At 39.7% G+C, this 15217-nt stretch overlaps 1 protein-coding gene across 1 annotated transcript in view; it reads right to left on the bottom strand.

Moving 5' to 3' along the window:
- Window positions 1-15217, bottom strand: part of GUCA1C (guanylate cyclase activator 1C) — a 212555-nt gene that overhangs the window by 103800 nt on the left and 93538 nt on the right. The window contains exon 2 of the mRNA XM_089659172.1: window positions 2367-2516. Within this exon, the coding sequence (XP_089515298.1) occupies window positions 2367-2516 (150 nt within the window). The remainder of the gene's footprint in view (window positions 1-2366; window positions 2517-15217) is intronic.

Genomic DNA, 15217 nt, shown 5'->3' on the forward strand with positions numbered 1-15217 from the left:
AGCCACTTTTGCTACAGTTCCAACACCCATCAGAAAGTAGTGCTCTCTCTGCTTCTGCTCACTCTGTTTCTCATAAAATGTCTGAAATAGATAATTATTTACTATTTTTCAGTGCATTCTGGGCGTTTGGGAGGGTCTCCTGAGGTTATCTTTTAAAAACGCTTCCAAACGCAAACGCACATAAATGCACTCTGTAAATTCAGCTAAACTGACGTTTTTAACCTATGTTTTCTAGCAGTCAGTTTCCAGTGGTCAGAAAAGTTTTTCAAATGCCCCGTGTACATGAGCCCTAAGAGCAGACACAAAACACAATCCACCATTCCACTATCCAACAAGACTGCTTCAGTGTCTCGTAAACGTACTCTCATTGGAGAATCGGACATTCGGAGAGGGGCATGGAACTTGGCAGGGTTCAACAATGAAGTTAGTGATAAAGTAAAACAGAAAAGAGATTTTTGGTAAAGTATATAGGAGCAGGCATCTTGTAGCATCTGCTCTTAGGAAAGACATTTTTTTTTAAAAGTTTAAGAAAAGGGCAGCATTCCCTTTAAAATATCTACAGCCAAAGCTTTTTTATAAATTTAGAGTAGGGTAAAGTTAAAACATTTACCTTTTTTTTTGGTATCTGTGTCCTGTTGGGGAGATTTCTCGCTTCCTGTACTGTAAGCATCTTAGGAAGTGAAAGAAAATCTCTATTTTCCTCATCTCAACATTAATAGGGTTTTTTTGTCACTATTAAAATCCCTGTAATTTTTTTTCCCACAATCAGTGTCGCTGCTGAAAGACTTCCCCTCTTTTCTTGTTACAGTGACAGTTCATAATTTTGGAGTATCCCTCACTTTCAGTCCCAGTGACAAAGATGGCTATTACAAATAAAGAATTAAACTCCACAGTAACAACACAAACAGCAAAAACAAAAAAACTGCCAAGGTTGATATTCTTTACTTCAAAATTAAAAGAAGTTTAGTCTTTAGATACTTCTTAGGATGTTTATCGGTGTCACTTTACATTTGCCCATTGGCAGCACTACTGAGCAGCAAGTAACATTCCCCATTTTTCCAATATTGTTATTTGTGGTTCTGATAACCCACATGGAAGAAAAACATATTTGAAATACATTTTAAAAATATTCTTCCCAAATATAATAATATATTGCCATATATTTGAAATGCTACAATTTGGCCATATTCAATATATTTAAATATATATATTTATTTATTTATATTTATACTGCATGCTTTAATGCTTTTTTATTACAAAATATATGAAAAATATTTTAAAAATACTTTTCAGATATACTGTATGTCTTTAAAAATACAAATCTTCATTTTTGGAATGCATTTACAAATATATGTGAAAATATATGTGAAAATAATTTTTTTACATGTTAACAAAAATCTGAAGAATATATTTTAAGAAAATATATTTTTAAAAATATATTCTTCAGATTTTTTGTAACATATAAAAAAGTAATTTTAACATATATTTTTACATATATTTGTAAATGCATTCCAAAAATGTAGATTTGTATTTTTAAAGACATACAGTATAATTTAAATGTATTTTTAAAAACATTTTTTATATATTTTGTAATAAAAACACATTTAAACAATCAGTGTGTGTATATATATATATATATATATATATATATATATATATATATATATGTGTGTGTGTGTGTGTGTATATATATATATTTATATACTTATTGAAATATATTGAATATGGCCAAAATTGTAGCATTTCAAATATATGGCAATATATTTGGGAAGAATGTTTTAAAAGTATATCTCAAATATATTTTTCTTCCATATGGGAAGTCCCTTGTGCCTTACATATGTGTATACAAATAATATGAAGCGTTCTTTAAATAAACCAATAATTTATGTTTGTTGGCCTTTCAATTCATTTGAAGTGTACATCAACTGTGTGCTTTCATTCTATAGGACTCCATGTGCCTAATATATGACACAGCTGTTAAAACCATTTTAAATAAAACTATAAAACCAACCAATTATAATATACTAGTGGAGCATAACTGCTGGCTACATGGATATCTGAAGATCATATATTCATGCCAGACATGGTCAGCTACTCATCAATAATTCACTGGGAACTTTACAAAGCCTGTATTATTTGATATACCTGAACTTTCTTTGGCCTCATTATTCCCAACTGAATACTGCAAAATGCTCGAATCATGCCACAAAAATTTATATGGCATCAGGGTCACATAAACCATTGGGTAGAAAACTTTTACAGGAGTAAAGATGAGCAATGACTCAAAAATGATGTATAACGATTCCAATAAAAAGTATTCAATCCCCAGAGAGCAAGTTGCTTGTTCCATGGATTTGTTTCCTTACCGTTATAATACTTAGCAATTCTTTTCGGTCAATCGATCCATTTCCATCTGCATCGTATAGTTTAAAATACCACTTTAATTTCTGATCAATTTTTCCTCGTAAAACCAAGTTGATTGCAGCTATAAATTCCAAAAAGTCAATAAATCCATCCTGGGAATGAACAGAAAAATACATAGTAAACAAAAAGTTATAATAAAAATTTTGTCCTGAAATGTTAACATTACATAGTTTAGTTGGAGAAAGACTCATTCATTGAAAAAAAAACAAACAAATAACATATGTTGAAACTTGAAAGCCGAAAACCCACAGCTGATCCAGAAAAAGCCAAATACCCATATGAAGCCTGATTCAGGGCCATTTCACACCACAAAAACGCACTCTGGATGCGTTTTGACTTACAGTTCTCCCCACACTGTTCTGGTGTGTTTTTGATGCAGTTTGCTATGTTATAGGACAGTTCTGTTCAGAAAAAATGCAGCATGATCTACTTTTTTTTCTGCACCGAAAACCGACTGAAACTGACTGCACTGGTGTGAACCAGGGCCATTGAAATACATGGAAAACAGTGTGCATGCAGTTTTGATACAGATAAAAATACTCAAGGGACTGCGTCTGGTGTGAACCAGCCCTTAATGTTCTCCAACAGAGAATAAATTCTCTTTGATCTCCAAATGCAGTTGTTTAATGCCATGGACTGTCATACTATGATGGTATTTCTTAGAAATTCATGTAGACGGTTATATGTTTGTAAATTTGGAAACACATTCAGACTTTTTTTAGAAATTAACCACTTGCCCCAAAGGACCTACCCCCCTTCCTGACATTTTTTGCGGTACGGCACCGCATTAGTTTAACTGACAATTTCGCAGTCATGCAAAGCTGTACATAAATTAAACTTAGTTTCTTCTTTCCCCACAAATAGAGCTTTCTTTCAGTGGTTTTTGATCACCTCTGTGTTTTTTTATTTTTTTTGTGCTATAAAACATATCCAGTAAAATTTTTTTAAAAAAATGTAATTTCTTCATAAATTTAGGCCAAAATGTATTCTGCTACATGTCTTTGCTAATAAAAATCCCAATACATGTAAATTAGTTGGTCTACATGAACATTATTAGTGTCTACAAATGGTGGTATATATACTGGAATTTTTTATTTTTTTTATACTAGTAATGGTGGCGATCAGCGACTTATAGCAGGACTGCAACGGGCATTCTGACACTGGGTGGGAACTGACTAACTGCCACTGAAGTCCCAATGACACTAATAGAAAGCACTGACACTGTACTAACGACACTGGGCAGGAAGGGGTTAACATCTGGGGCAATCAAAGGGTTAACTATGTGCTGTTTTACATGATATGCTGTGTGTGTTTTACTAGGGAGATTTGCTGCTTTGTATTTCTCTGCTGCACAGAGAAATACACAGCAGCATGTCCTTGCTGGCAGGAGAGAGACCTGTGCTGTTTATACACAGGTCTCTCACCTGTCAGCTGTCCCTGATGATCGCCAGGTGCCGGCGGGGTACCTTCGGCTGGGACCCGGTGATTGACATACGTAGCTGTCAATGTATATATACTTGATTTTGTGCAACCCTGCTGCCCTGTAGCAGCACTTCTACTATAGAGCAGTGGGCAAGCGGTTAATAAAGGACTTGTTTTTATTGTTCAATAGACAATTTTTTAAAAAAGCTGGTCTCTTTAATTTTTCACACTTTTAACACTTTAGTGAATGGGTAGGGGTACAAGTACCCCTTACTCATTGACAATCATGATTTAAAGGGGTACCCTGATGTTAATGAGCTCCCTGCCTACAGACCCCCACAACCACCAGGCCAGGGTAAGACTTGGTGACTTGGTAAGACCCGGGGGGGGGGCTTGCTCGTCCCCCCCCTTCCTGGTCTGCCAGGCCTGTGCCCAGGTCTGGTAGGAATTTAGGAGGGACCCCCATGCTTTTTACCCCCATCTTTTGGGGGGTGGCCTTCCCCTCAAAAGTCCTACCAGGCCTAAAGAGCCTGGTATGGCTTTTAGGGAGAATCCCCGTGCACTTTTCCCCCAAAATTTTGGGAGGTGGGGTTCTCCTTAAAAGTCCTACTAGGCCTAAGGGTACTTTTTGAATTTTTTTTTTCACTGATTCATGTCCCTCAGGGCACTACCTGAGTCCCAATACCCCTTTTATGGCAAATAACTTGCATATAAGCCTTCAAAATGGGCACTTTTGAATTTACGAGGCCCATAGACTTGCATTATGTTCACGGTAGAACTTTCTTTAGGCTCGAATGTTTTACGGCGAACCAAACAAGAGGGTGTTCAGACCATCACTATTCCCCATTTTAGCTGCTTGTACAAGGTGGACCCCTTTCCATGTATATTATTATTACTACGAGTTTATATAGCGCCAAATGTATACAGTTTAAACTTCTAGGTGCAAGGAGTGCCCAAGGACGGACTGACCATTTGGAAACTCGGGCACTGCCCGAGGGCCCGGGGTCAGTAGGGGGCCCCATGAGATGCCCCTGGTACCTTTTTCATAGGCTTTTTTGAGTTTGGGCAAGGACGCAGGGGCCCCATGATCCCTTATTGCCCAGGGGCCCCATGAGTTGTCAGTCCGCCCCTGGGAGTGCCCCATTTGTCTTTTTGTCTTTGCCCTTAAAGTCAACTATTTCCACCAACATACCTTTATATTTATGTTACTTGCATGCTTAGATATGAAGTTGTAGGTTGTAATGTCCATCAGTTGATGGGTGGGAGTCCCACAGAGTCTGTGAAGGTTCTGGGTACTCATCAGTTATAAAGTTGTTTCAGGTTTATGTGTTTGGTGTTGGGCCTGGGTAAGAGGGGTTCTGTGGTCATTGGTACTAGTCACTCTTACTCTAACTTTATCAACCTGGGAAGATTGCGTGTATGCCATGTGTGCTTGTCTGTCATTGGATGCTGTGTGGTTAGTTCTGGAGTAGAATTGGGGTGGGCCACAGGTAGGCATCAATACAAAGAATGTGGGTGACTGTGACATTTGTAAGAGAGGGCGTATAAGTGACTATGGTGCAATAGAGATGCGTGTGACTCCAGGGAAGATGTGAGTTAGGGCCGGTGTCAAAGATGAATGATGGCCCATTAAGTGTGCCCCGTTTTTTTTTTTTTTAACCTTTTGTCGGAGTGTAAATCTATGCTTGTACCAAGCAAGTTTAAATTGCCTTACTGTTCACTAACTGGATCAATGAACTCTGAATGATCTCAGAAATGCCTCCAACTGATGTCAAATCGATGGCATTGACACAGATCCTTACTATGGTTGGTCCTGGAAGTGTGTGTGTGTGGGTGGGGGGTGTTAAGTGTCAGTGGTGTACACCCTTACAAAGCATATCCTCATATAATGTGTACCTGTTTCAGTCCATAGCACCTTGTACCTTGTATGGCTCCTGGCCACTCTCTCCTTCCCCTGCAATCTGTTACTTCTGGCAGTTTTCTTCCACGCCAGGCAATCCATGATGTCAGTACACCCCCCAGCACACAGGAGGTGAGTGACAGCCTTTCTGAACTGACAGTGTGCATGTTGACCAAGGAGGCTGTATAGAGGGCAGTGTATTTATGCCCTCTACTGAGGTCTCAGCTTACACCTAGCTCTCTGCTCTGTGCTGCATAATGTGTGATCTTAGCCCCTGCCTCCTGGAAGCTGAGAAATCCATCTGATCTGTGTACGTTAGAAGGCTCTAGGGGAGAGAGAGTTGCAGATAAAGAGGTACAGCATATATGGGAGGATTGGCCTCATAATTGTTTATCATTGTTTATCTCCACTATAAATATTTTTTAGTCAGGTAAATAAAAATATATGTTATTTTAATTTTATATTTTTTAGCTTTTCCCTTTCTGCCTTATCAAGCCTGTTGCATAAAGTCTGTTTACAAACTATAATATTTAAAGCCAAAATACGCACACAGCTTGTAAACAATACCTACTCATCACAATGATTCATCCACTATAGAACAGCTCAGTATTTTAATCAAGTTTCAGTCAAGCAAACCAGTGGTTCAGGGCAGGGTACTATTGTTGTGCTGTCTCATTAGCTAACTCCTAGTGCATCTATGAAATGTTTGTAATAAAATATAAAACAATAGTTTAAAAACATACCAAAATGTAAAAGAAAACAAATAAAACTGCCCAAAACATTATAGTTTCCTCTAATTCTTAAATAGTATGCATGAGCAGTCATTATGTTAGGTTAAGGTGCAGCCTAATGTGATCCCTATATATATATATATATATATATATATATATATATATATATATATATACACTATATTGCCACAGGTATTGGTACACCCCCTCCAAATCATTGGATTCAGGTGTTCCGATCACCTTCATGGCAACAGGTGTATAAAATCAAGCACCTAGGCATGCAGACATTTGTGAAGGAATGGGTCGCTCTCAGAAGCTCAGTGAATTCAAGCGTGGTACCGTGATAGGTTGCCACCTGTGCAATAAGTCCATCCATGAAATTTCCTTGCTACTAAATATTCCACAGTCAACTGTTAGTGGTATTATAACAAAGTGGAAGCAACTGGGAACAACAACAACTCAGCCATGAAGTGGTAGGCCATGTAAAATGACAGAGCAGGATCAGCGCATGTTGAAGCACACAGTGCCCAGAAGTCGCCAACTGTCTGCACAGCCAATAGCTAAAGACCTCCAAACTTCATGTGGCCTTCAGATTAGCACAAAAACAGTGTGTAGAGAGCTTCATGGAATATGTTTCCATGGCTGAGCAGCTGCATCCAAGCCTTACATCACCAAGTGCAATGCAAAGCCTCAGATGCAGTGGTGTAAAGTACATTGCCACTGGACTTTAGAGCAGTGGAGACATGTTCTCTGGAGTGATGAATCATGCTTCTCTGTCTGGCAATCCAATGGACATGTCTGGGTTTGGCGGTTGCCAGGAGAACGGTACTTGCCTGACTGCATTGTGCCAAGTGTAAAGTTTGGTGGAGGGGGGTTTACGGTGTTGGGTTGTTTTTCAGGGGTTGGGCTTGGCCCCTTAGTTCCAGTGAAGGGAACTCTTAAGACGTCAGCATACCAAGACATTCTGGACAATTTTATGTTCTCAACTTTGTGGGAACAGTTTGGGGATGGTTCCAACATGAATGAGCAGAAGTGCACAAAGCAAGGTCCATAAAGACATGGATGAGCGAGTTTGGGGTGGAGGAACGTGACTGGTCTGCACAGAATCCTGACCTCAACCCTATAGAACTCATTTGGGATGAATTAGAGCAGAGAGATGAATTAGAGCAGAGATCCAGGCTTTCTCGTCAGACATCAGTGCCTGACCTCACATATGCACTTCTGGAAGAATGGTCAAACATTCCCATAGACACACTCCTAAACCTTGACAGCCTTTCCAGAAGAGTTGAAGCTGTTATAGCTGCAAAGGGTGGGCCAACTCACTATTGAACCCTACTGACTAAGTCTGGGTCACCGTTAAAGTTCATGTGCATGTAAAGGCAGGTGTCCAAATACTTTGGTAATATAGTGTCTATGTGTGTATATATATATATATATATATATATATATATATATATATATACATATAAAAACAACATGGCTAATTCTTTTCAACATCCAATCTGGATATTCACGATATTTCATTCTTGCAGTAAGATTAATCTTTGACTTAAAACATAAAACTCAGTGTCAGTGCAGTTGATGCCTTAGAATGTTCAGGATTAGTATTGGCAGCCTTCAAAAGGCTATTTCTCACAAAGCATTTATGATAAGTACCTGCAAGGCTGTTCCAACATCTCCACAAAGGGTAATATCTAACAAAATCTATTTTACTCCTGTTAATGACATGATGAAGAAAAGATTTAAAATAATTAAGATTAACATAATGAGGAAAATCAAATGGAGACTCCTCCACCACACCAAATTAGTTAGAGATCTTTTTACAATCTTCTATAGCACATGACTTGTTCACAGAAAGGGTTCCCATCATCCCATATAGAGATTCACCAGAGAAGTAAAACATTTCTCCCTCCTTCAAAGCTCAGCATTGATTAAGGCCTGATTCACACTACTGCAATTTCTGATGCGACTTGAGTCACTGGTGCCCTTTCACATCAATATGACTCAGCACGAAGCAGTTTTGGAAAAGTTTCTGCGCTACTTTGGTGAGATTCCAGAGTGATTTTGGCCACATAGATTTCAATGGAAATGCACAGTAATTGCATGCTTTGGAAATAACTTCATTTTTTTTAACCCTCCACTCCCTTTCCAGGTAAATTCTTGGTCCCTCTAAAGCAGCAGCCCTTGACTACTAGCCATAGAATTGTGTCCAAAAATGCACAGGAGTAAAATCGCAAACATGTCACACAACATAATTGCACCTAAAATTAGATCAAAATCTCATTGCACTAGTGTGAATGAGGCCTAAATAAAATTTCAAGTATTACTAAACCCAGGACCCTGCGTTCACTACATCTGGTCTCTCACAGTACACTGAGCATGGAAATGCAACTATTTTAGTAAATATAAACTGCTAAATACCTTTTCTCATCAGCAGTTAAAGAAGTCTTGTGACTTCTATCGGTGTCCAGCAGAGCACTGGTTAAAGCTTGTAGGAGGAGTTTTTAATCTCTCCTGATTGTCCTATGAGGCTGCCTAACCCCTGACCCTCTGTATGAACAGCGCTGATTGGCCATGTGCTGATCACATGTACTCTCCCAAGAAAAAAAAACTAGCAATACAAACAAAACGGAACATGTGCAGCTTGCCGCCATTGCTCTGTTCCATCAGCAGATTGATTGGAGACAGTAAAAGGGGACAATCAAAGAAGACAGGATCAAACATCCTTTTTTACACAATGCGGAGGATTAACCCCTTAGGTTCCACAGTGAATATAACAAGCCTGCTTTAGTGTATATACAAACTGATTGTGGGTTTAGTAACACTTTAAACTAATTTTATAAGTTCTAACTTAAATGATGCTCAATTGGTACTTAGGGGCCCAAAGTGTGCCAAGTAAATCTCCCTCACACCATTACACCACCACCACCGGCCTGATCCATTGATACAAGGCAGGATGGATCCATGCTTTCATGTTGTTTACACCAAATTCTGACCCTACCATCTGAATGTCGCAGCTGAAATCGAAACTCATCAGACCTGGCAACCTTTGTCCAATTTTGGTGAGCCTGTGCAAATTGTAGCCTTCATTTCCTGTTCTTAGCTGACAGGAATGGCACCCGGTGTGGTCTTCTGCTGTAGCCCATCTGCTTCAAGGTTTGACGTTTTGTGAGTTCAGAGATGGTATTCAGCATACCTTAGTTGTAACAAGTGCTTATTTGAGTTACTGTTGCCTCTCTATCATCTCAAGCCAGTCTGCCATTCTCCTCTGACCTCTGACATCAACAAGGCATTTTCATCCACACAACTGCTGCTCACTGGATATTTTCTCTTTTTCAGACCATTCTCTGTAAACCCTAGAGATGGTTGTGTGTGAAAATCCCATTAGATAAGCAGTGTTTGATATACTCAGACCAGTCTGTCTGGCACCAACAACCATGCCACGCTCAATGTCACCTAAATCCCCATTCTCATGCTCGGTAAAAATTCAGCAAGTCATCTTCACAACGTTTAGATGCCTAAATGCATTGAGCCGCTGCCTTGTGATTGGCTGATTAGCAATTTGTGTTACCAAGCAGTTGAACAGGTGTACCTAATAAAGTGGCCAATAAGTGTATGTACAGTTGTGTAATAGCAGTGTGTTGAAAAAAGTGAATAAAGCTCAAAATCCGTCTAATAGCTTTTATTTCCATACACACAAATGCATTGGGAACACTACACATTCTATTCCAAATCAAAACATGAAGAAAAATATATCAAATTTGTGTTGTTCCTCTAAAAAAATTGAAGAAAAGTAAATATTAGACAGTTCAAAAAATAGCAGTGTTTGTATTCTTCTTTACAAACTCAAACATTCACTATATAAACTAAAAATGTTTGAAGATTTTGCTTTCCTTTGAATCACTTAATGAATATTTCGTTGAAGCACTGTTTCTGAGAACTGCTGTACATCTGTGTTGCATGGAGTGAACCAACTTCTGGTACCTGTGAACAGGTATTCCAGTGATTGGACTACATTCCACAGTTCTTCTCTATTTCTTGGTTTTGCCTCAGAAACTGCATTTTTGATGTCACCCCACAAGTTTTCCATTGGATTCAGATCCAGGGATTGGGCTGGCCACTCCATAACGTCAATCTTGTTGGTCTGGAACCAAGATGTTGCACGTTTACTGGTGTGTTTGGGGTTGTTGTCTTGTAGGAACACCCATTTCAAGGGCATTTCCTCTTCAGCATTTCCTCTTCAAACTGATCCATGATCCCTGGTATGCGATAAATAGGCCCAACACCGTAGTATGAGAAACATCCCCATATCATGATGCTTGCGCAACCATGCTTCACTGTCTTCACAGTGTACTGTGGCTTGAATTCAGTATTTGGGGGTCATCTGACAAACTGTCTCCGGCCACTAGAACCAAATAGAACACTCTTACTTTCATCAGTCCACAAAATGTTGCGCCATTTCTCTTTAGGCCAGTCAGTGTGCTCTTTGGCAAATTGTAACCTCTTCAGCACATGTCTTTTTTTCAACAGTGGGACTTTGCGGGGGCTTCTTGTAGATAGCTTGGCTTCACATAGGTGTCTTCTAATTGTAACAGTACTCACAGGTAACTTTAGACCTTCTTTGATCTTCCTGGAGCTGATTGTTGGCTGAGTCCTTGCCATTTTGGCTATTCTGCTATCCATTTGAATGGTAGTTTTTCGCTGAGCAGCCTATCATTTTCTGCACTTCTTTATATGTTTTCCCTTCTCCAATCAACTTTTTAACCACTGTACGCTGTTCTTATTGAACAATGTCTGGAACGACCCATTTTCCTCAGAATTTCAGAGAGAAATGCACTGTAACCAGCATGTACAACATTTGCTGTCTTCCTTCCTTAACCTCCCTAGCAGTATTCCCGAGTATAGCTCGGGGTAAAATGTCAGTACCAAAAGCGGTAACCCTGAGCTACACTCAGGCTTATCATGCATAGGGAGTCCCTGCAGAGCTTACCTGTGTCCCCTGCAGCGTCCCCGGGCATCTCCTCCGGCTGATGCCGGCATCTGGCTTCTGTGTTCTGGTCCCTGTCACGTCGGGACGTACGGGTGGCGGCGGTGGCGGGAAATTTGAAAAATTTAAAAAATTTCATTTTTTTCAAAATGAATTTTACATAGTAAAACATTGCTGTTTCAAACCATTTCACATACATTTTGTCCCTAGTGCTTTGTCCTGTCCCCTGTCTGCATTTTTACTGTTCTTTCTACCTGGAAACTTAGAAAAGTCCATGGCGTCCAAAAAGCGTCCCTTTAGGTCATAAGCGGTTTTAGACCGGCTAGAGAACAGCGATAGTAAATCAGAACCGCTTGCAGAATTGAGTGATAATGATTCGTGGAGAAATTCGTCATCAGACACTGAAAACAATTTTGCGACTATGTGAACTTGGTGCTATATTTCAAATTTCAGTGTTTTTGGTTTGATTATATTATTGAATTAAATGTATTATAATATACATTGTAATAATGGTACCGCTATCAGCACCAAAAATCTGAAATAATCATACCGCTAGGGAGGTTAAATAAGGGCAATATTTGCCACCTGTTTTTCAAAGAATGAATGACCTCACTAATAGAACTCCACACTGCTATTATTTTGAACTTGCCCCTTTCAATTAGTGATTCAATTACACAGAATCAGCAGCATGCATGTCATGACTGTTGGGTCTGTTGGATTTCTATTACTCTACTACACCTGCTAGTAAATTATTTGCCATGTAGAAATATCATTTCTACCAAAAACAGTGATTGATCAGGTTAGTGATGTCTGACTGCTATTATTTTGAACACAACAGTATATATATATAGATAGATAGATAGATAGATAGATAGATAGATAGATAGATAGATAGATAGATAGATAGATAGATAGATATAATCTTAAGCCAGCCATACATGGGTCAAATTCTCAATTTTCGTGTGACCATTGAATCTGAGTGATCGGGCATGTTGCAAATTATTTGAAAAGCAAACACATTTGTAATCAATGATGGAAGAATCGTGCGAGAAATATAATTGAAAACGAAACAATCATGAGCTGTGACCAGGAAAGAAAAGAAAATTCTTGGCCACGAAAATTCTTCTCTGTAGCAACATGTGAAATTGAAGGTTTGGTTGGTCGAATTTCAAAATCAATGGTGGCACCATCGGATTACAAAATGCACAAAATTTCTGATTTTCTAAAGAAAATTAATTTGGAATTTGACCCATGTATGGCCTGCATTAGTTTCCACTTAGTCTTACATAGTATTTCTTAGTTAATAGTGACCCAAAAACAACAGACACTGGTATGATATCTCCAAGATACGCTCCTTCCTTACCCCAGACACCACTAAACTACTCGTTCACTCCCTGATTATCTCACGCCTTGACTACTGCAACTCCCTCCTCACCGGCCTACCCCAGTGCAAACTCACCCCGCTTCAGACCATTCTGAACTCAGCTGCCAGACTCATCCACCTCACCAGCCGCTCCACCTCTGCCACCCCCCTCTGCCTCTCCCTCCACTGGCTCCCCATTGCCCAACGCATTAAATTCAAACTGCTCACTCTGACCTATAAAGCCATTCACAACACTGCCCCTAACTACCTCACCGACCTGATTCCCAGATACCACCCTACCCGTACCCTTCGCTCTTCACAGGACCTCCTTCTATCTTGCTCCCTGGTCTCCTCCTCCCACGCACGACTGCAAGACTTCTCCAGGTCCTCCCCCATCCTCTGGAACTCACTACCCCAACCCATCAGACTGTCACCTTCCCTCCTCACCTTCAGGCGCTCCCTGAAAACCCACCTCTTCAGGGAAGCCTACCCCACCCTCACCTAACAGCCGCTGCCCTTCCCTCCTCCTTCCACTCCATCCCCCACAGCCATTTCCTCCTGTACCTCTACCCCCTCCCTCCTAGATTGTAAGCTCGAAAGAGTAGGGCCCTCTTACCCCTTGTGTGCTGTTTGATGTTACTGTACTGTTTCATGTATTGTCCCCCCTCTATTGTACAGCGCTGAGCAAACCCTTTGGCGCTATATAAACTCGATAAATAAATAAATAAATAAATAAAAGTATGATAGCTGTTTTGGTATAAATACGTGGTAGTGATTTAATGCACAACTTTGTTTCCTTCTGTTTTATTAAAAAAGGTAATGTAAAATGTAACTGAATTGTCAATGCAACTATTGTATTGCCTCGCAAAACTCAGTAAAAGCACTGAAAAAGATTCTATCACCATTTAAGATAATTGAAATCACATTTGTAGCTGCTGTAGAACACACCTGCCAGCTAGGTTCACACCTATGCAGTTTGCGTTTGATCCATTTCTGCAGTGCTTTTTGCAGTGTGCGTTTTTGCACATGCGTTTTTGACGTGTTTGTGATGCGTTTTGCAGGGTTTTTTTTTTTTAAATGCAGGCAAAATGCAGCACTTGCATTTTATATGAAGTTCCATTGAAGTTTATTGGACTAAAAATGCAAACTGCTGCGGGAAAAGAAGCCCCTGACCCTTTTCCAAAAAACGCACCCACAAAAACTTCCAGGAATGCTTGGCCAAAAAAATGTGTTTTTTTGGCCAACTTGTTGCTGGGAAGATTAAAAATGCAAAACGCTGCAAGATTAAAAATGCAAAATGCAAAACAATCCAAAACTGCTGCGGGAAAATAAATCCCTGACCCTTTCCAAAAACCGCGCCCGCAAAAACTGCATAGATGTGAATGTGATCCATAGGAAATCATGATAAATGGCATGCACTTTGTTCCTGCAAAATGCATAAAAAAACGCAAAGGTGTAAACCTGGCCGAACGTAACAAAAATTCCACCTGGATCATTCTGCTCTGTATTGCACTCTGTTGGAGAGGTAATAGGTCTATCTGCAACTGTAGTTTAGAAAATGTTTTTTTTTGTCTTTACAAATGGCTTGGAACAAATTAAAATGATTATTAGGAGAATCCGACAGTCAAAACCACTATTTCTGTCAAATCAGCTGAAGATACATTTATCACAGAGACCATTTTTAACATGACTTTGATTGACAGCAGAGGGAGCCAGTGGCTACCAGTGTCCCAGCAAAAGCCAGTGAGACCAGGAAATGAGGGGAGAGCAGAACTACAGACGTGCACAGTGCTGGATCAAATGAGAGATCAGGTAAGTAAAAGGGGTAAGTAAAAGGGGGGGGGGGGGGTGAAGAGCCAAGACAGATGCCTAAACATTTTTTACCCTAATGCATGGAATACTTACACTTTAGAACCACTTTAAATCTATCCACCTGAATGAACAGTTTGTCAAAAAGTTATTGCACTCCTCCACAAACTCAGTACAGATTTAGACGTTCCCTAAGATTAATCCCAGATGAGCCATATTATTGGCTATATATTTTTCACCCCTCCTGTGAGCATATTTTAATTAAGCATATGTACCTTTTTGTTCTGCAATGTTAAAATCACGCATGGTCACCAGTGATATGCAAATAAAGTTTTATGCCTACATACATTGCCGATGCCTCAAATGTCCATTGGACTCAGCTGTCCCTGACAAAGCATTCCTTCTTAGCTGAGTTTCCCATTCAATAAGTTTGCCACAGGAAGATAGCTACATGTTCCTGTTATGTCCCTGGCAGGGTGCAGAGCAGTTGGTGACCATAAGTTTCCCATCCCACTAACTGAAATGTGAAGATGGCATATGTGTCCCATTTGTTTAGCGTGTCCCTGGTGGTGTATGCCAAA

The sequence above is a fragment of the Staurois parvus genome, unplaced genomic scaffold (genome assembly GCF_062004578.1).
Source record: "Staurois parvus isolate SC_StPar_1 unplaced genomic scaffold, SC_StPar_1.0 ptg001134l, whole genome shotgun sequence".
Taxonomy (NCBI): Eukaryota; Metazoa; Chordata; class Amphibia; order Anura; family Ranidae; genus Staurois; species Staurois parvus.